General features: G+C 34.0%; 7 protein-coding genes across 7 annotated transcripts; 2 read left to right on the forward strand and 5 right to left on the reverse strand.

The window, feature by feature from the left end:
* Window positions 1-2,441: 2,441 nt before the first annotated feature.
* LOC17895911 (polygalacturonase At1g48100) lies at window positions 2,442-4,292 on the forward strand. The gene is made up of 5 exons (XM_006301848.2): window positions 2,442-2,774; window positions 2,847-3,056; window positions 3,139-3,346; window positions 3,421-3,502; window positions 3,648-4,292. The coding sequence occupies exons 1-5, from the start codon at window positions 2,442-2,444 to the stop codon at window positions 4,117-4,119; spliced, it is 1,305 nt and encodes a 434-aa protein (XP_006301910.1). The 3' UTR covers window positions 4,120-4,292.
* Window positions 4,293-4,469: 177 nt separating this feature from the next.
* On the reverse strand, window positions 4,470-5,950 carry LOC17894687 (pyrrolidone-carboxylate peptidase). The gene is made up of 5 exons (XM_006302740.2): window positions 5,838-5,950; window positions 5,260-5,531; window positions 5,062-5,166; window positions 4,937-4,984; window positions 4,470-4,823 (listed from the first exon to the last, which is right to left on the reverse strand). Exons 2-5 carry the CDS (start codon window positions 5,521-5,523, stop codon window positions 4,581-4,583), a joined length of 660 nt encoding a protein of 219 aa, XP_006302802.1. The 5' UTR covers window positions 5,524-5,531; window positions 5,838-5,950; the 3' UTR covers window positions 4,470-4,580.
* Window positions 5,951-6,143: 193 nt separating this feature from the next.
* On the reverse strand, window positions 6,144-8,621 carry LOC17896104 (pentatricopeptide repeat-containing protein At1g56690, mitochondrial). The gene has a single exon (XM_006301594.2). The coding sequence runs from the start codon at window positions 8,450-8,452 to the stop codon at window positions 6,335-6,337; it is 2,118 nt and encodes a 705-aa protein (XP_006301656.1). The 5' UTR covers window positions 8,453-8,621; the 3' UTR covers window positions 6,144-6,334.
* A 1,122-nt stretch (window positions 8,622-9,743) lies between these two features.
* On the forward strand, window positions 9,744-11,336 carry LOC17895118 (putative FBD-associated F-box protein At1g50980). The gene is given in 4 exon segments (XM_023787537.1): window positions 9,744-10,628; window positions 10,727-10,864; window positions 10,971-11,175; window positions 11,178-11,336. Coding segments are annotated over 4 exon segments (1,275 nt in total). The 3' UTR covers window positions 11,225-11,336.
* A 1,030-nt stretch (window positions 11,337-12,366) lies between these two features.
* Window positions 12,367-14,257, reverse strand: LOC17894967 (UPF0725 protein At4g29550). Its single transcript, XM_006301574.2, has 6 exons — window positions 14,060-14,257; window positions 13,849-13,962; window positions 13,278-13,479; window positions 13,039-13,160; window positions 12,836-12,922; window positions 12,367-12,728 (listed from the first exon to the last, which is right to left on the reverse strand). Exons 1-6 carry the CDS (start codon window positions 14,174-14,176, stop codon window positions 12,513-12,515), a joined length of 858 nt encoding a protein of 285 aa, XP_006301636.2. The 5' UTR covers window positions 14,177-14,257; the 3' UTR covers window positions 12,367-12,512.
* A 1,192-nt stretch (window positions 14,258-15,449) lies between these two features.
* On the reverse strand, window positions 15,450-17,719 carry LOC17896236 (GDSL esterase/lipase LIP-4). The gene is made up of 5 exons (XM_006302299.2): window positions 17,360-17,719; window positions 16,435-16,626; window positions 16,176-16,342; window positions 15,844-16,108; window positions 15,450-15,765 (listed from the first exon to the last, which is right to left on the reverse strand). The coding sequence occupies exons 1-5, from the start codon at window positions 17,619-17,621 to the stop codon at window positions 15,533-15,535; spliced, it is 1,119 nt and encodes a 372-aa protein (XP_006302361.2). The 5' UTR covers window positions 17,622-17,719; the 3' UTR covers window positions 15,450-15,532.
* A 1,025-nt stretch (window positions 17,720-18,744) lies between these two features.
* LOC111832061 (DNA ligase 1) lies at window positions 18,745-21,529 on the reverse strand. The gene is made up of 3 exons (XM_023788316.1): window positions 21,460-21,529; window positions 19,998-20,751; window positions 18,745-19,781 (listed from the first exon to the last, which is right to left on the reverse strand). Exons 2-3 carry the CDS (start codon window positions 20,739-20,741, stop codon window positions 18,882-18,884), a joined length of 1,644 nt encoding a protein of 547 aa, XP_023644084.1. The 5' UTR covers window positions 20,742-20,751; window positions 21,460-21,529; the 3' UTR covers window positions 18,745-18,881.
* Between the last annotated feature and the right edge of the window lie 1,659 nt (window positions 21,530-23,188).

Below are 23,188 nucleotides of genomic sequence, written 5' to 3' on the forward strand. Positions count from 1 at the left end.
TTAATTAGTTATTGTCTACACTTATATATATATATATATATATATATATATATATATATATACATTTGTATTTATAAAATCCAAACTAATGTATTACATTGTATAGCTTAATCTTTTTGTATTACATTGCATGCACTTTATACGCTCGATAAATCACTTTTTAAGAAGTTGAAAAACTTCATAACCTATACATAGGTACTTAAAATAGAAATATAGAAATTTGAGCAAATCTTTTTTTTTGTCAACAATTTGAGCAAATCATTTAATCTACAAATAAACATTGAGACACTTGCGTACGTAAGCTTCTACTAAACTAAAAGGGTAAGACTTGATGTATCTTTCAATGATATTGAGTATGCAATATACCGAATTTACACAAGTATTTGTTGGTTTCGTGGAATTTAACTTTCAAAGGAAAAAGTAGAAGCCGGAAAATACGTATAAAAATAGTGTTGAAATGTTCGAAAATATAGAGAGAAAATGGGTATGATATTGATATTTTTCAAAGATTTGATTGAATAAAAACAATAAATAAAATTTATAATTATTCAAAATAGCGATGCTTGAGTTTGAAATGGTGATGATATTTTTATTTGTTTCCTTAATTTTTTTTTTCTGATTTAAAATTTGATTTTCTTAAAATATAAAATTATATTGTTGTATTTTGACTGGCTAATTAATAGTGGTAAATAAGAGAGAGAGTTTTGTCGAATTGTCGTCGATTCTCCATTCTATCGCTTGTGGCAAGCTATTGTCTAGTTCTTGTCTCCTTTGAGTGGTCCTCCGATCGATTTATCCTATCTTTTTCTTCTATCAATCTCTTGTAAGAGTGGTAGTAGTAGCTATCTTTGATGTATCTATGCTTGAGGTTGATGATTCCTTAAACTTTGTATACATGTTATGTATTGAAAGAAACGAAGTATGTTTTGCCCAAAATAAAAGAGAGAGAGGTTCACCTTGAACCCAAGATTTTTTCTTTGAATGTAACCTTGGTCGCATATACTAATCGACCAATCAGAATACTTTCGAAAATCCCCTATGTTTACATGTTAATCCAATCATTCAAAACATTTCCATGAATTCTCGTAAGTCGTAACCGCTGTGTTTAAACAAAAATGTAACTAATATTTTTATTTATAAAACACTCTCAAATGTGCTACTATATGCCATATACACAATATTGATTTATCAGTCCAAAGTCAACTCAACCTTCCCAATTAGATAAATGAAAGAATAAGAAAGAAAAAAGTAATAGGAAATGACCAAAAGGAAAAATCAAATTGCAAATAGAATCAAAACTTCAATTTGCTTAGCCACACTTTTGGACTTCAGAGGCATAAGAATGGGAAAAGGGGGACTCAACCTATCGAGACAAGTTGAAATTTAAGAGAAAAGTGAAGCTAATAGAGTTATCATAGGTTTTGTAGGGGTTGGGACTGAAGAAGAGCCTTATACAAACAAAAGGATCGTTCAATGCTTGTGTGACCACATCTCATCTATCACTGAACCAAATCTATTTTGCTAATCCGACAATTTCATGTTGTTGAATTGTTTACAAAGACACAAAGTGTAAGCTATCTTTGTTAACTCTTTTAAAAGACTAATTATAGAAAGTTATTGATTCTATTATGTCTAAACATTGATTAAAGAAAAATAGTCAATACTAATGAAGTTAATGGTAAACAATCAATATGTGTGAGCATAGGGTAGTTTTATTAAACCATGCAAAATATGATTATCACTTTTATGACTTTGCCTCAAAATTATATAACAACTAAGTTTTAGATTTGGGCTATCTAATAAAATTTAACCTTAGAAATAATGATATTTCAGGTAAAAATAGCTAATTAATAATCGATAAAGTCAACATAAAATAAAATATGGAAAATTTCCAAAAATAGTGTGTTGAGACCACTTTAGAAATCCATCTTATGAAATGAAAGTAGAAAATATAATGCATAAAAACATCATATATACCACACATAGACAAAACACTAAAATGTTTGTAAGAAAACACAAAAATCTCAAGCTTACACTTTTCAAAATATGTTTCATAAGAATGTATTTATAAATTTCAACATCCCTTTTTACCACTACTTGCTACCCTAAAGATTTGGCTAACCTATTAAAGCCCTAAAGTAGACTATGTTTAGTAAGAAATAAGAATGTATCTTTAACCTCAAAACCCCTTTTCACCGTTACGCACCACTAGCCTCAACATGTATCCCTTACGAGTGCAAAAGATACATTAGTATATGACGACCTCTCCTCTCCACTCTATTCCTCGCGTGTAAGACAATTTGGCTAAACCTATGAAACCCTAAAGTCTACAACATACATACATATAGGAATAGGATAATAAAGTCCATTACTCGATCCTTTATATATATACATGTTTATTGTTCACCATTCTCTATCTCCTAAGACATTCACAAAAAACAATGGCATTGCCTAATTCACTCTTCTATGCATTCTTCTTGATCTTATTCTCATCGATTCGAATGGCTCATAACATGTATATAAGCCCGTCCCCGGCTCCAAATCCGGCTTACGATGACAACGACAATATTGCACCAACCGTCTTCGACGTGACTTCGTTTGGAGCCATAGGAGATTGCGCTACCGACGACACTTCAGCATTCAAGATGGCATGGGACGCTGCATGTATGAGCACAGGGTCTAAGTCTGCACTGCTTCTTGTCCCTGACACTTTCTGTTTCTTGGTCAAGCCAACTAGCTTCAATGGTCCTTGCAGAACCCAACTTGTACTACAAGTAAGCTGGTTTCATAATCATGTTTTTATGTTGTGTGTCATAGTTTGATATTATAATGTTTTCTTTTTATAGATTGACGGGTTCATTGTGTCCCCGGATGGACCAAAGTCATGGCCATTGAACTACCAGAGGCAGTGGATGATGTTTTACAGAGTGAATGGGTTATCAATTCAAGGCTCTGGTTTTATCAACGGCCGTGGCCAGAAATGGTGGAACCTTCCTTGTAAACCTCACAAGGGTCCAAACGGAACGACTCAAACCGGTCCTTGTGACAGTCCTGTGGTTAGTCAATGTTTCACAATCACATTTTTGTGTTATATATGTCAGACTTAGTGAACTGTGAGTTAAAATGATTTGATCTCAGGCGTTTAGGATATTTCAGAGCTCCAAAGTGAGAATCAAAGGGCTTAACTTCATGAACAGTGCTCAGTTCCATGTAAGGTTTGACAATTGCAGCGACGTGGTAGTAGATTCTGTGACCATCAAGGCTCCAGCTTCTAGTCCTAACACTGACGGGATCCATATTGAGAACACACATAATGTTCAGATTCACAATTCTGTGATCTCCAATGGTAGTTATTTCTCGTTTTTGCAGTAAGTAGTTGATTTCAGTCGGTTTTATGTATCTTTTGATCTGGTTTAACAGGAGATGATTGTATTTCAATCGGAGCCGGCTGCTTTAATGTCGATATTAAGAATGTTACCTGCGGCCCAAGCCATGGAATTAGGTACTTTCATAATTTCCATTAAAGTTTTCCATCTGCCAAACTCTCTCTCTATGTGCCTCTCATAGAGTAGGCTTAGATACTCAGAAAGGTTTGTTCTGTTTTCTGGTTTGAAGTGTGAACAAAGAACTTATGGGTAATGTTGCAGCATAGGCAGCCTTGGAGTCCACAACTCAGAGGCTTATGTCTCGAACATAACAGTGACAAACTCAACTTTATGGAACTCAGACAATGGTGTTCGGATCAAGACATGGCAAGGAGGGTCAGGATCGGTTTCAAGAATTGTGTTTAGTAACATTTTGATGGTGAACGTTCGTAATCCTATAATGATAGACCAGTACTACTGCCAAACCAAGAACTGTGCTAACCAAACCAGTGCAGTCATTATTAGCGATGTTCTGTATGAAAATATCAAAGGGACTTACGACCTGAGAAGTCCACCGATTCATTTTGGTTGCAGCGACTCTGTCCCCTGTACTAACCTGAGACTCATGGACGTTGATCTTTTCCCTTCGAAAGGCCAGCTTTTCGAAAACCCCTTCTGCTGGAACGCGTATGGAAGCATGCAGATAACAATACCACCTGTTCATTGCCTGCTTGAGCCACTTCCGGACTGCTAACAGAAGATATGTTCATCGCTGTTCACACACTTGTAATCAGATTCAGAACAAATATGAACACAACAATATAAGGGTAGGTTCGAATTCAGTAAGAAGTATCGATGAAATTAGTCTAAAGGTTAGCCATTGTCCTGAAAGTCTTTAGCTTTTTACCTTTTTAGATCTACATTCGGTTGTGATAGGCTAAAAGAAGTCAATCCAGTTTGTAACATAAGAATATAATAGATACTTGAACACAGATTCATAGGCGATATATCACATTTCATTTCATCAAGCGAACACTTTTGAAGAAGAAAATGAATCTAGTTTCCGAAACTTGAGAGACATGATGCGTATATGAGAGGAGATAGTAGAGAAGTGAACTTATATTCCATTTATTGATAGGCGAATTTTTCATGGGGAGACAAATCAGTCCATGATTGCGCATTTCATGAACAAGAATATCCACATTTGGGATAACATTACTTGCAAATAGAAGCGAGTACCTCCAGCAGAGAAACCGTGAATCTCATCTGAGTTTCTTCATCCACGGCAACGAAAAGTGGAACGTGAACAAAGAGTGATTTGGTCTTGTTCTGCTCCGCGAATCTCAGAGAGTGGTAATAGACATAGTTGCACACAAATCGACCTGCATCATTTGATGATATCACCTCAAAGCCCTTATTCCCCAAAGCCTTTGTTATATCTTCAACTGGAAGAGTAGTCTGCATATCAAACACAACTCTTTGATTCAACATAAAAACAAGAATGGCCAATTATGCAGACCAAAAGATCAAGAAACACAGCTCACAGAGACAGTATCATTGTATCAACATACCTTTCTTACAGTTGAAATTGGACCATCAGAAGGAACAATTGGCAAATTCTGCAACCAACAAGAATGTTTCACGGAACCAAACAACTAATAAAACAAGAACAGCCAAAGGAGAGTGAGACAAAAACCTGAGGTTTCCAACCCAATTCATCAGGGCAACGAAAAGTCGCTTCATTCACAGCCTGTTGCTCAATTGCAAATTTCGTAGCGCCGCTATTAACTCCAAAGTGAACCTAATGAGACATCAAAATGAGTTTCCATCAACATAGAAATCAAAATCTTGTACCCTCAAACACTTGACTCAACTAACTAACTAACTAACTAACCCAGATGGTTTTTCCGGTCAATGACTCTGATTCTTCCGTTTTAACCGCAGATTGTAACAACTGATAAAGAGAAGCAAGAGCTCCCTGACCAGCCGTCTCAAGCACAGTACAGCTTCCAAGAATCAAATCTTTCGACACACTATTCTTAGCCAAATATTCTTTCAGGCTGTTCGCCATTTTCTCAGTAGGATTCTCAGCAACTCCATGGAACTTCTTGAACCCTGTGATATGAATCGTCACACCCGTTGGTCCTTCAGAACCCATCAATACAACTGAAACAATAACCTGTTCTGTCAGAGAGACATTGGATACAGAACACTGACAGTGACTCTATCCTATTAACAATCTAAGCCAGATTTAGAACAATCACACTTGATGAAACGAGTCCAGATCTCAACTAGTATAACATTATAAAATTCTATGACTTTATCAAAGTTTACAGCTTTCTCTATTTCCGTACAAACCCAACTGATTTAAACGATAAAAAGATCAAAACTTTCAGAATTCTGATCATCAAAGATCAAAATTTTCAAAAGATGGGAAGATGATCAAGAAACAAAAAAATCGAAACTTTATACCTTAGAGAGAACAGATACTGAAACCTGAGAGACGATGAACACAATTGAAAGCTTTGTGTGTCTCTTCGACTGAAATCAAATCGATTTGCCTGTAAAATCTGAGAGAAAGATAGAGAGATAGAGGAGATGTGACTCAACAACTAGTCTTTGTCCTTATCCAATCAATTGAAACCTAACTTTAATCATGTTCCACTTTGGACGGAAGTATGATAATCACAGAACATAGAGGTACATATGTTTAGTATTCTTTATTGATGTAACAAAAGTGGTAGGTCACGTACCAAAAGAGATAATAAGAACAAATCAGCAAATGATTCAATTATTGAACGAATAATTGTAAAGATGATATAATTGACATGTTGATTCAAGTGGGTGCATTGATATGCGTAAACCATTCCCTGCAACATTCTTATAAACTAGTATATAGTATATAATACATAAATCTCAACTAAACCAATGAACTTGAACCGAAATAAACCAAATAGAATGGACCAATCTCACCAATAGTCTTTACAAGAACACTCCCCATTGTTGAAATGGTGGAATCTGTTTGCATCTCTTAGAATGATCTCTCTTTCTGTCACTTTAGAAATGAGTTTAATGGCGGCGTGGCAATCTCCGCAGACTCTAAGGTTCTTCATGACCCGAATAGGCACTCCTTCGGGTAGCTTTAGAAGTCCATAAGCCACAGCGAGTCTTTCGCTGTGACGACTTAAGCTATCTACTTTCTCTTCCTCGTCTACATCGTGCAACACATGGCTTGAATCAGGACTATAACCAGCTTCTCTCAATAATCCATCTGTTTTCTCCAACATCATCAATATCATCGTCTGCTCGGGATGGTTTCTTATGCCTCCGCGAGTGAACATGTGCACTTTTTTCTCTACTTCAATCCAGCTGCAACCAGGGAATTTACTTACATTCTTTGTCCTCATGTTTTTTCTTAGTTCTGCAACATCCCCCCACTTGGACTGAGATGCATTTATGCTGGATAGCAAAACATATGGACCAGCGTTTTCTGGTTCAATCTCAAAGAGTTTCTTTGCAGCAACTTCGGCTAAATCTAGACGTGAGTGAGTTTTACACGCTCCCAACAGAGCACCCCAAACTGTAGCATCTGGCTTTACAGTCATACTGTCTATCAATTCCATTGCCTTATCTACCTGTCCTGCACGCCCAAGCATATCCACTGTGCAAGAATAATGCTCAACCGTTGGCGTCATGCGAAACTTTGATTCCATTGATTCAAATATCTCAAGCCCTACCTCAACTTTTCCAGCGTAGCTACATGCTGTCAGAATAGCAATTAAGGTCACTTTGTTTGGCATGGTACCAGACGACGGCATCTCACTGAAAACCTTAAGAGCTTCCTCTCCTAAACCGTGTGATGCGTAACCAGAAATAATCGAATTCCACATGATTATGTCCTTTGAGGGAAACCGGTCAAATACTAGCTTTGCTTTTACAAGCTCACCACATTTGACATACATCGTCATCAAAACAGAAGCAACATACACATCAACATCAAACTGACATCTCACCAAGTGAGCATGGACCTGTTTACCATATTGGAGACTCGCTAAAGAGGCACACGCCGAAAGAACGCTGATCAAAGATGGAAAACTCGGTCTGACTCCACCTTCTCTCTGCATTTGAGTAAACAAATCAAGAGCCTCCAATTCAAAACCTTTCCTTTCATAAGCTTTAATCATTCCTCGCCAAGTCGCAGTATCTCTATCCTTCATTTGATCAAAAACCCACCTCGCTTTTTCCACATCTCCTTTCTCTCCTAACCCAACAATCATCGCATTACACGCAATAACCGGCTTCACCGGCATCTCCTCAAAGAGCTCCTCAGCGTCTTCCATTCTCCCACTCAACGTATACCCCAAAAGCATTGAAGTCCACGAAACTTCAGTTTTCTCCGGCATCACTTCAAACAGCTTCCTAGCAACATCCACTTGATGATTCTGCCCATACCCGGTAATCATAGTAGTCCAAGTAATCACATTTCTATCCCTCATCTCATCAAAAATCTCTCTTGCCTCATCAACTCTTCCTTCTTTACACAACCCACCAATCATATTAGTACTCGCTACCGTATCTTTAACAGGCATCATATCATACAACTTACGTGCATCATCAATACGTCCCTCATCAATCAAACCACCAAACATCACAGTCCAAGAAACCTCATTCTTCACAGGCATTCTCCAAAACAACAACTCAGCTTCACAAACCATACCTTCTTGAACATAACCTTTCACCATCGCGGTCCACGACACGACATTCCTCTCAGGCATCATCTCAAACGCATTCCTAGCTTCTTCTATCATCCCATTCTTAATATACCCAGAAACCAATCCGTTCCAAGAAACAATATTTCTCTCAGGCATTTCATCGAACAGTTGGCGTGCTTCTCTCGGAAACCCGTTTGCGAAATAACCGGAAACAATTGAGTTCCATGAACCGATTGCTTTAAACCGTAACGAATCGAAATACTTGCGAGCTTCATTGATTTGACCGATTCGTGAAAGACGAGAGATCTCAAAACTGAAACTGACTCCACTGGCTGTGTTATACGCTCTATGTAAAATTAACTGAACCTTCTTCATTCAAGAATCAATTGCTTCAAGATGGTTTATGATTCTTAACCAATACATAAAAAAGAGACGCGGAAGTTATAAAGCTGACAATTTTGGATAGAGTCTTGAGTCTTCTTGTAAGAGAAACACTTGACTTGGAAGAGAAACAATTTTGCTGGTCTGAATGTGTTTTATTTAAGGTTCTGAATATGTTTATACTTCTTGTTGTGTTTGATTTGAAGACTTCAAGTTCCTCATGCTAATTGTGGGAACTTTGCTAAGTTCTCAAATCCGTTCGTTTGGGCTCCGTCAACAAAAGATAATGTTATAAAAACTAAGATAATGTTAAGTTCATGTTTTGAATTGCTTTATAAAAAGTTTGTGGTTTAAGTGGCCTAGATTCGAAATTTCGTGAATTAAATGACATTTTTCCCATTAGAGAAACGCTGAGTAATGATAGATTTTTCTTATGTAATCAAAAATTCGAATTTACGACCAGGTTATTTAATTTCAGGGCTATATACTATATAGATGAAAAATTACAATTTTAAGAACATGGACGTTTATTATATAAAGTTAGATTTTAAAGTTAGTAATTGTGATTATCACACGTTTCTATTTTATCGATTAAAAAAGTGTTATGTACTTCTCTGTTATATAATAGATGATTTTTTAAGAAATGCACATATATTAAGAAATTATTTTATTTTTATATAAAAGTATTATTTAATATTTATTTAAACACAATTCAACCAATGGAAAAAGAATCTACATAATATAAATTGATGAAACCAATAAAAATCTAATTGATTTTGCATATATTAGTGAGAAATTAACAGTTAATTTGTTATATAAAGTAATTTAAGTTAGATATATTATAGCAATTAACAATTTCATTAATTTGCTCATTTCTAAAATTTAAAGTTTTATTGTATGAACTTGCCACTTTTCACACTTATGTTAATAACTTTGTTTTTAAAAGATTTTGTAAAAATTGTCCTAAAATTTTGTAATATTCTATAGATATTTTTTAAAGATTTTACAGCTATATTATTTCTAAAGATTTTTTTTATTAAAGTTGTCTATGCCATTTGTTTTGTATTCAGCTGCTTTCATATCTTCCATTTGTTAACCATTTATCTTATAAGGATTTCTTTCCTTGTTTTTAGCACTTAAAAGAAAATATATTATGGACATAAATATGGTTAAAACCAAAAAGATAACTGTGAAGTAAATCTTGAATACAAGATTTACATTAATTATACAACACTATAAAAGAAACACGATTGTGTTATTATTGTGTATGCCCAATAGAGTGTAAATGGCGAACGAGAACGTTTCACAAATTTCTTCTAGCCGCATAATTTACCAAGAAAACATGGAGAATAAGATTCAGACAATCAGCGAGCTTCCAGATAAAGTGTTGTTGAAGATATTATCTTTGCTTCCAAGTAAAGATGTCGTAGCCACAAGTGTCCTATCAAAACGATGGCTATCTCTTTGGAAGGATGTGAAGACATTCAGGTATGATGGCGAATCCGCAAATAGAACTTACTCGAAATTTGCGCGATTTATTAACAGGAGTTCAAGCGTAGAAAGCATGCATCTCAAGCTTAATCCATTTTTTACGAATAAACACATCAAACCTTTGCTTAACATGGCAGTTGCTCGCTCTTTGAGAGAGCTGAGAGTTGAGATGGTTTGTAATTCCTTCGAGTTGCCTAAAAGCTTTTACATCTTTTCACAACTTAAAACTGTCATACTCGAGAAAGTTAGTTTGGAAGATGTTCCACCTGATGTTCATTTGCCTTGTCTTAAACGTCTCCACCTTATATCGGTTAAATTCTCGGGGGACGAATCTGTGAAAACACTTCTAAGTCTATGTCCACTTCTTCAAGATTTGGTAGTGAAACGAAGCTCTCTTACCAATGTAATGATATTTAGGATTGATGTGCCTACACTGAGGACTTTGTCTATCGATAATACATCCGGGAAAACTCGGCCTAAAGGTGTTCATGGATTTGTAATAAATACCCCTTCTTTGAGGTATTTTAGCATAAGGGACAGCTTCAGCAACTATTTACAGTTCGAAAATATGCCTGAGCTGGTCAAGACGAGTGTCAATGTTGTTTTTGACAACCCTTACAAGTTTCTAGGATCTCTTGCCACAACCCAATATCTTTCTCTGTGCTCTGTCACTTCACATGTAAGAACTTTTCTTTTTTAATTGTTTTCCAAATATCTAACATGTTTTACTGTAAGGTTTCATCGTAACTCGTACTCATGTTTTGCTTCAATTTCCAGACAGCATACCGTCCTACTTGCACTTCTTTCCTCTATCTTGACCATCTAGAGCTTTGCTTATGTTCTGCTGAGCAGTGGAATCTATTCACTCGTATACTCAATTATGCTCCTAGACTTCGAGTTCTCCAGCTCAAACTGGTATGTGGATCCTCCTTCAAATTCCTTAGTACCTTTTTTTTAGGTATTGTGTTTCAACGTTATTATGGGCCTAAAACTGAGTTAATTTATATTTTCTGTCTTGTAGTATCATAAACAATGTGGTAAGGACACGAAAATTCCAGTTTTGAACAAACCAAATTTTGTTCCTCAACTGGAGATCTTTGAATGGAGACAATACAATGGCACAAAGCAAGAGAGAGAAGCTGCAAAGTACATTCTAGCAAACGCGAGTCATCTGAAGAAGGCGTCATTCTACTCAGAATCTGAAGAGAAATATGGGATGTTCAAAGAGTTAGAATGTGTGGTCAGAGGTTCAAAAACATGTCAGCTTGTGTTTGAGTAAAAAGCTTGGTTTATTCATAACTTGGACAACGTTATAGTACCTTGTTTTCAACGTATTTCCTAGTGTTCCTAGTAATTTATTCCCTAAATCTATATTTCTTTTTGTCAATTTTACTGGTTTTAAAGAACATAACTAAATCAAAATTTGACAATGGTATATACAAAATCTTATTAACAAAATATACTACAGTAAAACCTCTATAAATTAATAAATACTATAAATTAATAAATTTTGCTAGTCCCAAGTCGGACCAATGTAAAAATTAACCAAATTCGATAAGATAATAAGATAATATTTTTTTTTGAAATCCCTATGTAAATATAGTCCCAATAATATCATAAATTAATAATCACTATGTATACATATATATATATATGTGTGATATAAGTAGTTATGTTATAATATGCTTTTAGTTTTTTCTAAAATGAATTTCTCCTAGACCTCATCTCTATATAAAAAATTATGTTCTATTTTAAACTATAATCTTATAATATATTCCTTAACATTATAAAATAAACAATTTTTCTAATGTTTTCTAATTATCAATATGCATCATATTAATTTTTTGTTTGTTTTATAGGATGGTAAAAGATAACAATTGAGGTATTAATCATAAATTTGAATTTATGTATTTACTTTGTAAAGATGTGGATTTATTTATCAATATTTTGAATTCATTGTTATTTTCTTTATAAATATAGATTTCAATTCTAAACTATAAAAATTTATATAATCTTAAAGACTATTCTTGTTTTGTAAAATTGTCCCAATTCATATTTTCAAAAAACTTTAAGAGTTAAAAATACTACTATAAATTAATATCACTATATTAATAAAATCTTGTGGTCCCAACATTATTAATTTATAGAGGTTTTACTGTATAGTAAAATTAATTAAATCAATTTATAATACGAATAAGTTTTACCGATAAACTATATTATGTATCCAACTATGTAAATCACAAGTAATTCACGGGTTATTTTGTTAAACTCACAACTATATGGTAGAGCGAGTAATGAATAATATTTTTACGAATGCAATCGACTGCATTGAAATATAATAAAAACTAACATATTCTAATTTGTTAAAAATCGTACGTATATGTAAAGTATTACACCATGATATAGCTCGGGTAGGATTCTAGTTGTAATATCAAAATAGTTATGTTATTTGTTATTTGCTGGCCATAGTTTATTTTGTTGGCGATCTTTGCTCTAAATGTTGTCCAGCAAAATATATTAAGTAAAGGTACCAAGAAACATAAATATATAACTTTGTGGACTTTCACAACAAAAAACATTTGACTTCAAGCGAAAAATGGCCTGGCATACCATCTGTTGTTTTCCTTATGATGCCATTGCAGTCTTGGCCGCATCGGGTTTTGAAGCTAATGTAGAAGATTGCATTCTTCGCCTTCACCTTCTTCCATGACTCCACATTTTCTCTGGTTCTTACAACTATCTTCTTCATTTCAAATGGCTTTGCAGACTCCAGCCCATCCTGCATTAATACAGCACCAGAACCAAAGTTTTAAAAAAGAGATTACATAGCCTAGACAAAACTAAAACCCCTCCTTTTTGGTTTTGGTCAAGTCTGTTTTTCCTCACCCGATTAGCTTGCCATTTGGAGAACAATGAGAGTTCCGCGTAAAGATCAAGCCATTCCTTCTCTTCTTCTAACTCCGAATAATTTATCTGCATGATCATCATGTCAACAACATCACATCCTCTTTGCATCTAACTTCCATAATTCCATAGTGAAAGTGAGAATCTCTAATTAATATTAGTCTTTTAACACATGAAATGCCAACCTCATAGTATTGCAGCTTATCCCTTCCCGTTAGTGCATCTTCTGTGATCCACTCGGGCATATCACCTCGGTAGAAATAATCCACGAGATATTTGTTAAATTCAAAATGTTTGTCGTCCTCCTCTAAGAGACACAAGTTTGACATAACCATGTAACATTATATAGCCGAATTAAAATAGTATTCGTGACAACCAAAAAGGTGCACACTCATATATCACACATATACATTCATTAACTTACCTGGAGTTTTCGGCTTTAATATGCATCGCGATGTAATTGCGCTCAAGCAACCTATATTCTCAATTGCATACCTAAGTTGCACTTGTACCTCACAACTGGAATGGCCTACTGGATCCATTGCCTCCAAAGTTATGGAATAAGAAATAAGTGAGGTCATCCGTGCGTCACAGTTGAGTACCTTTAAAAGTTGTAAGTTTGTCCCCTACAAGATGAAAAGGAGCAAAGACAAAAATTGTAGCAAAAGGTGAGACTCAAAGTTTCACTAAGATCACGAGAAACTTGTAAGAATATAGTATCATGTACTTCCTTTGTTTCGAGTACATAATTTTTTTAAGTTTTTCACATATATTATTAAAAAAACATCTAAAAATTGATGATGATTGCATCATTTTCTGTGATTCACAGTATTTTAGAATACTAAAACGAAAATATTTAGTTCTTTATTTTGAAATTTGTAAATCGTAATTAATAATGCATCGATAACTTTAAAAAGTTTCTTTTGAAACAAATTTTATCTCCTAAAAAAATCATCATTTAGGAACTGAGGGCATATTAACTATTACATACATACCTTTCGCAAATTGTAGCAATGAAGTCCAACTCTACCGAATAAAACTATTCTTGGATGAGGTCCAAATAATTCCAAGTCAATCCTTTGTTGATTGTAAGAATATGTATCTTCTGTCTAAAAACAATATATCACAGAAGAATTAGGAAATATAAATATCTCAGATAAAGTACTGGAGACCTAATTAGGTTCATCCACAATCAAATCTTATTACCGGAAGAGCCCAAGCATGTTGGTCTGTGTTGATTGATTCTCTTGGTCTCTCATCTTCCAGCTGCGATGGTTCCTCAACGGAGGCTCTGGCTTCTTGCTTCCACAATCCGTTACCCATTTTTGTTTTGTGAAATCTCACTGAGCCCCTAATTTGAAAAAAATTAAAAAACAAATCTTAGGAGGGGATTATTGAATAGTGTATTTTAATGGAAGTAGATGTGTTTTTAAATCAATGTGAAATCTGCTGTTATTTAATCACCTATTGATAAAGTACAATAGAATCCTCTGTTATTTAATTTGTATTTGATTTTGTTGTATTTTTTTTTTTGTTAGAATGGATTTTGGGTAATTTTCGTCTAAAAGACTAAAACATGAGTAAAAAAATACCAGTTTTTTTTTTGTTTTTAACATCATTACAAATAATAAGTCTATTTTTTAGAGGGACCGGGTTCGAACCCGTATCTGGTGAGAAGGCAAGAGAGGTAAAATCCACTAACCCACTTGCTCCTTCTCAAATACCAGCTTTTTATTTCATACTTTGACTAACTTCAGTGAAAAGGTATAGGCAAATATATAAAATTTCTCAAAATTATTTATCTTTCAGAGAATCTAAGCACTAAAATTTTATGTATGTTTTAAAATTTTAATTTGCAATAACTATTAAGTTTTCTAAAATTTAAAATTTTAATTTTAATTACATTTCATTTTTAAATAAATATTTTATTCCCTAACCACAAGTTAAGAGTCTACCATTAAAGACACAAAATACTATAAAAAAAAAAAAATACAATCTCTTAAGTCTTAACTATTCTTAATTTTATCATTTTAATACTAAACTATTCTTAAGAGCTTCCCATTAATCATGTTCTAATGACATCTAAAGAAAAAGAATTTTAGTGACATCTTCAAATTGTATCCGTCAAACCATTGTTGCCTCCTTCAGTTCTATTTTTATTTTTATGTTTATTTTTTTTTATCAAATTAACAAGTCTCCATTGTCCAGGAGAACTAAGGGCAAGGGCTACGGCGGCTTATTCGTCCATCCCACCCATTTTAAAAAAAAAAATCAAAAATGAAAAAGAAATGAAGGACGTATCCATAATCGCGATCGTCATGCGCTTCTTTCTTCATTAATCACGGGCCCCACTGACACGTGGCGGCCCGCAATTGGTTTCTTTCTTTAAAAAAAAAAAAAAAAAAATCTGATGAAGGACGTAAAACCGATGCACACGCTCTAATATATGTTTATGTCTTTGGTCCAAACTTCAAAGAAATTACATAAACTTTACAAAACACCTGCTCTCAATTAATATATTCAAATTCATTTAAAACAATCACATTTTAAATTTGTTTCATTAAATTGAGTATACTAATCATAAAAAATAATGATATCATTCCTGCTTTGTTCTTGCAATTTTAATACCTTGATACAACTTGCCAAATAAAATGTTTCAAATCGACAAAAGTTTTGTCCTCAGTGACGGCAGAAGAAATGAAAAGGAGTTGGTGGGTTTGAGTAATGCATAGAAAGAACTTTCATGGCCACAATAGCATTAGCTGTCTCAGTATAATGAATCCCATCCCAGCTTACGAACCGAGACCCTTTGTCACATACATTAGAGCCTCTGTGCCCACATGTTATCTTCACATTGTAGTTATATGGACTCCCTCCATATCCACAACAAGCCATTAAAGGTCTCTCAAAACCTGCATTGATCTAACTTAGATATATAAACCATTCCATTTAGTCATTGATGGTAAGTGGAATGAGTAACTCTGCTTTACCGTATTCGTTGGAGTTTGCAATGAGACTGTATTTGATAGTGTATATGTCGACATTGACTATTGTAGCGTCTTTAAGTTGGTTCCTTAGCTCCATACACATATGATCCAATCTTTGGTTAAACACTTTTGCTGCTGAGTTGTAACTTGCTAAGCAACCGTGCTGGTCGAGATCTTTGCTTTTAACCATTGAAAGTTTTTGAGGTAGACAACCTAATGGACCAGTATTGTGAATCCAGAATTTTCTTCCTCCTTCGTCATACAATCTCTACAGACCGCGAAAAACTGATTATAAAAGCTTATACATTGTGCATACGAAAGATCGAAAATCGCACCTTTATGCCGCTTTTTATCTCGGAAATAACTTGTGGAATCAGCATAACAGTTTGAGAATACGAGTTGCCTTTAGCGAAAGAACGGGCAATATCGTTTTGTCCTATATCAATCATGTACAATGCGTTTCTGAATCCATCCTGACTTATGTACATGCTCTTTAATGAATCTACAAACACATATGCCAAATCTGGTCAAGAACGTTTACTAAGAACAGAGGATATTATATACAACATTGATTTGGGATGAGGTCTGGTTTACTTGAACTAGAAGCGAGCTCGAGTGACCGGGATTTGAAATGGCTGAACTGCATTAGCTGAATGCTGAGGGAGAAAGGGACGTTTTTAGGGAGAGTAGTGGATCCAACAATTGCAAAATTTGCACCGTTTTGAAACTTTGTTCCACCTAATGAATCTAAGTATGGCCTCAAAAGATTTGTATTCAAACTCTGGCCTGCAATTTATATTTCCTCTTCAGTACATTAATTTACCAATTTTATATGAATGCCAAAAGCCAAATACAAAACTCAACACATCACCATAAAATGAGTATGGTTTCTAAGTTACACACTTGAAATTTCTCTATATTTTGAATTACGTTGGTTTCAAGTCACACTTGAAACTATGCCTTGCAAAAATACTGAGCAAAACCAAACCGAACCAAACCAATTCAAACAAAATTTCACCAACAAGAACCTAAATTAACTATTTATGACCTTTTGATAAAATAAAATAAAACTATTATGACCCAAATCACTATATTCTAACCAAATCTAAACTAAAATCAAACTATGAAAAATTTAACCAACATTGATTAAAATTAATATTTTTGATTAAATAAACAATAAAAAATTTAGCGGAAATAATTAGTTTTATTTATTTATTTAATCTAAGACCAAACTTGGAACTAAACTCAAACCAAACCACATCAAAATATTTCAACTAAAACAAACCAAAAAATTAATTGTTCTAATTCTAAATTCTATACAGTTAAACACGTTCAACATTGGACCGACTTTGTCCAAATAGATCTCAATGACCGAACTACTTGTTTCACACCTACGACGCACCGACATTTATGTCTTAACACATCTACACCGTCCATTTACAAATACAAACGAACGGTGGATCTAACACGATCACTACCAAAAACAGAGTATTCTTTAGGTTCTTGATTTGTTACTTACAGAGGAAATCGATGAGAAGACGTCCGTCAGACAAACGACCAGTAGATCGTCGGAAAAACAACCGTCCGTTTGGTAAGCCAATAGGGTAACCAAGTCCAGCAACAAGTCCTCCTGTATCTGAATTAGAATCTCCAAAGTTAAAAATCACCGGTGGAGTTGTACAACTCGCCGCCGCAGAGGGTTGCCGGAGAACGAGAAGAGCTAGTAACACGAGTGTAACAAAGATAGAGAATGTATTAGAGTAGTGAAAGAGTGTAGCCATTGGAGAAGCTTTGGTAGTGTGTGAAGAGAGGTTACCTAGCTTGGTAACTTTTTTTATATTTCAATGTGGTCCAAATGATATTTATATTGTATACCAAACTATATAAGAGTGGTGTAGATTTGTATATATTAAATCATCTCTGACAAAACTATTTACTCCATTAGTCTATTAGGACAAGAATCTTTCTGTGGCTTTGGAAATATTTGTTTACCTTAAGGTTACAAGAAAAATAGAAAATACCCAAATATGTATTGTGTGAAAGTATACATTGGCCGTAAGGAACGGAATGGTAAACGTGAATTAGGCTTTCTCTTTGGGAATCACAATGCTCATGTCTCCTCTTCTTCTCTTTGTCAAGTCTTGAGAAAATGTTTGGGTATGTTTATAAAAGCTCTAGATGAGTTTTCATTACCATAAATAACACATATACATCAATGATAACATCCTTACTATAATAACTAGAGCTTTTTGATGGAGAACAGAAGCTATATAACGAACGAGAACGCTAGATCTCAAAGAGAACTTGGATTCACGAACGGATCTTGCTTAGAACGTCAAAACTTGACGAAGAAACAATAGGGATAGGGCGAGAATCCTCTTCTCAAACAATAAGCTCTTTAGGTTGAGAATCCTTCTCTCTAGGCTTTAGACAAAGCTCTATGAAAACTCTTTTTTCAATAATCCAAAACTAATTACAATAATAAGTTACGTCTCTTTAAATAAGAGAAAGAGAATGAAAACCCTAATCTAAAAAAGAGACAAATAATAAAAAACATTCAAAGCCCAAATAAATATTAAGCCCGTCAACCCAAATAACGAATTAGCTCAAACGTGACTAACAACATGTTTATCTTGGAGATGCGCTGCATCACTTTTGATCCAAAACTTTTATGGTTCATGACTCCTTTGATAGTACTTGTGTCAATCCCACAAAAGTAGATTAACCCTTTCACAAAATATAGCACATAGGATTTGAACTCAGTTTCGGTAGCAATTTAACATCCATATTATCGGTTGAGTTTAAATGTCTATAAATAATGCAACTTTTTGTAGTTCATTTTTGTTGTTGTTGTCACAAACATCATCTAAGTAAAGGAAAAGAAAATTTATTATTTTGCCAAAAAAAAAAATTTGAAATTTATAACAACTCAACATAAATAGAATATAGTAAAATACAAATTGAAGTCAAGTGCAACCGTATACCAAGAAACATGTAGCCTCATCTTCTCTGTGGATGTTGCCAAGTCCATATAAGTAAGTTCAGTTACATTGCTCTCCCTCTGCGTCTTTAATCTGATTTTCGATTTCTGCCTTTTGCTCCATTAAGGCTCCGATTTTTTCATCGATCTTTTCCAGCTTCGATTTCAGCTTAGTTATATCATTACCACCCTTCTTCTTCTTCCCATCTTTGTCTTTCTTGTCCTTTTTCTTTGTTTTTCCCTCCTTTTCCTCATCACCATCTTCAGCTTTTGACCCTTCTATATTGACATCCTTAGCATGATCTTTCTCCTCTTCTTCAACCTCGGTCTTTTTCGTTTCCTTTGTATCTTTCTTCTTGTTCTTTCCTTTATCTTTCTTCTTCTTTTTCTTCCCCTCTTCACTCTCACCGCCTTCTCCTTTAGACTTCTTCTCTTCCTTGTCATCTTCTTCCTCCACATCTTTGATACTCTTCTTCTCAGCTTCTGGTTCTTCTAATATAATATCTCTCGACACCACTTCAGTTTCAAGGTTTTTCTCCTTCTTCTTGTCTTCTTTGTCATCCTTTTTACCCTTCCCCTTCTTATCCTTTTTCTTCTTTGTTTCTCCTTCATCCTCATCTTTATCTTTTGATTCTTTCTCACATATCTCATCTGTTTCCTTCTTCTTCCCCTTACCTTTATTCTTCTTTTTCTTTCCCTCCTTATGTTCCGCTTCTTCTTCTTTCATCTCATGATCTTCTGCATCATCTTCTTTCCCAGCCTCATCATCCTTCTTCCCTTTCAACTTCTTGTCTTTCTTACCCTTGGATTCATCTTTCTGTTTTGTTTCTTTATCTGCCTTCTTCTTCTTTTCCTCTGTTCCTGATTCATCCTTCTCTTTCTTCTTCTTCTTTTTACCATCTTCTTCCTCTAACTCCTCCTTTTCTTGTGAAACATCCTCATGTTTCTTCTCTTTATCTTCCTTCTTCTTCTTTCCCTCTGATCCTGATTCATCCTTCTCTTTCTTCTTCTTCTTTTTATCATCTTCTTCTTCTAACTCTTTTTCTTGTGATACATCCTCATGTTTCTTCTCTTTATCTTCCTTCTTCTTGTTTTGTTTTGATCCTGATTCATCCTTCTCTTTCTTCTTCTTCTTTTTACCATCTTCTTCTTCTAACTCCTCCTTTTGTTCTGATACATCCTCATGTTTCTTCTCTTTATCAGTTTTCTTATCCTTTTCCTCTGATCCTGATTCATCCTTCTCTTTCTTCTTCTTCTTCTTTTTATCATCTTCTTCTTCTAACTCCTTTTGTTGTGATACATCCTCATGTTTCTTCTCTTTATCATCTTTCTTCTTCTTTTCCTCTGTTCCTGATTCATCCTTCTCTTTCTTCTTCTTCTTCTTTTTACCATCTTCTTCCTCTAACTCCTCCTTTTGTTGTGATACATCCTCATGTTTCTTCTCTTTATCATCTTTCTTCTTCTTTTCCTCTAATCCTGATTCATCCTTCTCTTTCTTCTTCTTCTTTTTACCATCCTTTTCTTCTTCTACCTCCTCCTTTCCTTGTGGTACATCCTCATGTTTACTCTCTTTGTCCTTCTTTTTCTTCTTCTGTTCCTTCTCTTCCTCTTTCACTTTTACATCACTGTCTTTGACCTCGACATCTCCATGGCCTTCTTCATGTTTCTTGGAGACAACTTTTCCATCTTTCTTCTTGTCATGTTTCTCATCTTTATCTTTTGAGTCATCCTTCTTGTCCTTTTTCTTCTTTGATTTCTCTCCACTCTCCTCCTCCTTCTTTGTTTTAACCTTCTCAATAGACTTCGCCTTCACGTCCATCTCCAACTCAACATTCTCTCCCTTCTCCTTTGTATCCACTTCCTCTGTCTTCATTTTGACATGAAGTTTCTCTTCCTTGACAATTTCTTCTTTCGATGCCATAATTTTTCTACTATAAATACAAAAAGAAACAACTTAGTATAACAAAATTCATTACTATGAAAAAGAGCTACTAAGCTAGAGGACTAATGTATTGTGCCTATGGCCCTTTTCGTTTCGAGGTTGCTAGCGATTAGCGATTAGCCAGCAACCAAATCGTTTTCAATTTATAGTCATTGGTTCACGCGTTCAGCAATAAATTTTCATAAACATTTGATAATCAATGGTTCACCAACACATTTTTCAACATCGAAACTTTTTGGTAGTTGGTCATCTAAACCTGTCACACACATGTTTTAATGAACCAACGATTACCAAAAAAAAAGAGCCAACGATTACCAATAAACATGATCGGAACAACTACAAAACATAAGTCTACTACAAAGCAAGACCATTCCTTAAGGAAAAAATGAACAAGAATGTTCCATACTCCAAATCAAGAACTCCAAGAAACTCTCCGATTGAGTCAACCAACAAAAAACCAGAGTATAGAACCATTGTTTGGGTTAGGCAGAGATTGAATCACTATATTTAAGATGAGACTAAACAAAAAAAAACCTACCAAGCTAATGGCACTAGATCATAACAAACCCAAAATCTGAGATCTATCAAGAAGATGACTAATACAGAAAACTTGAAATTCAAGGAATCTTTATAAGAACCAAATACTTTTAACAGAGATCAAATTAAGAATTGAAGAGAAGAAAATGAACTTATGTACCTTGAAAAGTTGTTCTTGTGTTTGGAGAAAGACGAGCGAACCGATCTGTAAAGTGATCTATGAGATGTGTTTTGGTTATATTTATAGGAAGACTTTAAAGTAAGAGATAAAGACTTACTCTCTTAAACGAGTCACACGGATGTGACGCTGAGGCTCACGCGTTGGTGCCACGTCTTTGTTTTTCCTCATTGCTAATTTTTCTAAGTCCAAGAATTGAAAAAAATATTGTTATAATAAAACTCTTGACTTTTCTTTAGTAGAATATTTAGAAAATTTTGATTTTATTTTTCAAGGTTTTATAAACTTTGGATTTTAGAATATGAATTTTAAGATTTACCTTTGATTTATAATTCATATATGGAACCAAATTTTCCTTTATTTTTTATAGTATTATTTAAAATAAAGAAAAAAACCTGTCCCAAAAAACTAATATATGTCACTTTTTATAGATGGGATTCAAGAAAATGTAATCTAAAATGGGACCAATCCAAAATTAATTCAAATCTTAGAAAATTTGGTCCATTATACTTTAATGTTATCTAAGTTTTGGTCGTAAAACATTTCAATTTGGTCCATTATATTAGGCTTAAGTTTTTTGTTTGGTTAGCAAAAACCTAATATATGTCACTTTTTATAGATGGGATTCAAGAAAATGTTTTTTTTTGTTAAAAAAAAAGAAAATGTAATCTAAAATGGGACCAATCCAAAATTAATTCAAATCTTAGAACATTTGGTCCACTACACTTTACTGTTATCTTAGTTTTGGTTCATAAAACATTTCAATTTGGCCCATTAGACTTAGTGGGGGTTATTGAATAGTGTATTTTAATGGATTCTAATGTATTTTAAAATCTGCTGTTATTCAATTATGTATTTGATAAAGTACAACACAATCCACTGTTATTCAATATGAGTTTGATTTTGTTGTATTTTGGTTGGAAAGGATTTTAATGTATTCTTTTGTCTAAAACATGAGTAAAGCAAATACGAGCCTTTTCTCTCTGATTTGGATGTAGTTCATAGAAAACTATAAGCGAATAAATATTTTTAAAATTATTTCTTCTTCTTCTATCTATAACCGAGAATCTATAAAGCATGTAAGGAATTTAAATGATGAATAAGTGCAAGATCCACCATGGCATCTTCAAGCGGAGAACTTTGCTGGGAAGGAGGAAGAAGAAGAACAATGATCATGACTTTAAAAACAGAGAAACAGATGCTTCATTAGGAAAATAAATCCACAGATCCCTTCAACATTTTATTTGCAACATACTAAATCTTTTATGTTGTTTGTTATTTTGATCCTTTTCCTACGAAGAACCGATGTTGCCGTCTCGGAGTCGTCAGAGTCGTCACGAAACAAACATAATTTAGATCTGATTTTTCCTTTTTATAATACAGAGCAGTTACTTTTTTAAATTAATTAATGATTATAATCTGTAGTGAAAATACATTAAAATCCATCGGTTTTGTAATGAATCTATCAAAATCCTTTTAAGTACTTTCAAATTCAGTTACTTTAAAATACATAGAAATCATCAATTCAATAACACCCCCTTAATTTTTCTTGTTAGACAAAGTTAGTGTATCAAATTTTAGGAATAATTTGTGCTACGTTAATTTGGTGTATGATAAGAATTAATTTTGGTCCAAAGAAATGAACTTGTAATTTCTTTGGTTTTCTTTTTTTTTTTGTCAATAGTTTAAATTTAACTATGAGAAAATGAAA

The sequence above is a fragment of the Capsella rubella genome, unplaced genomic scaffold (genome assembly GCF_000375325.1).
Source record: "Capsella rubella cultivar Monte Gargano unplaced genomic scaffold, Caprub1_0 scaffold_2, whole genome shotgun sequence".
In the NCBI taxonomy this organism is placed as follows: domain Eukaryota; kingdom Viridiplantae; phylum Streptophyta; class Magnoliopsida; order Brassicales; family Brassicaceae; genus Capsella; species Capsella rubella.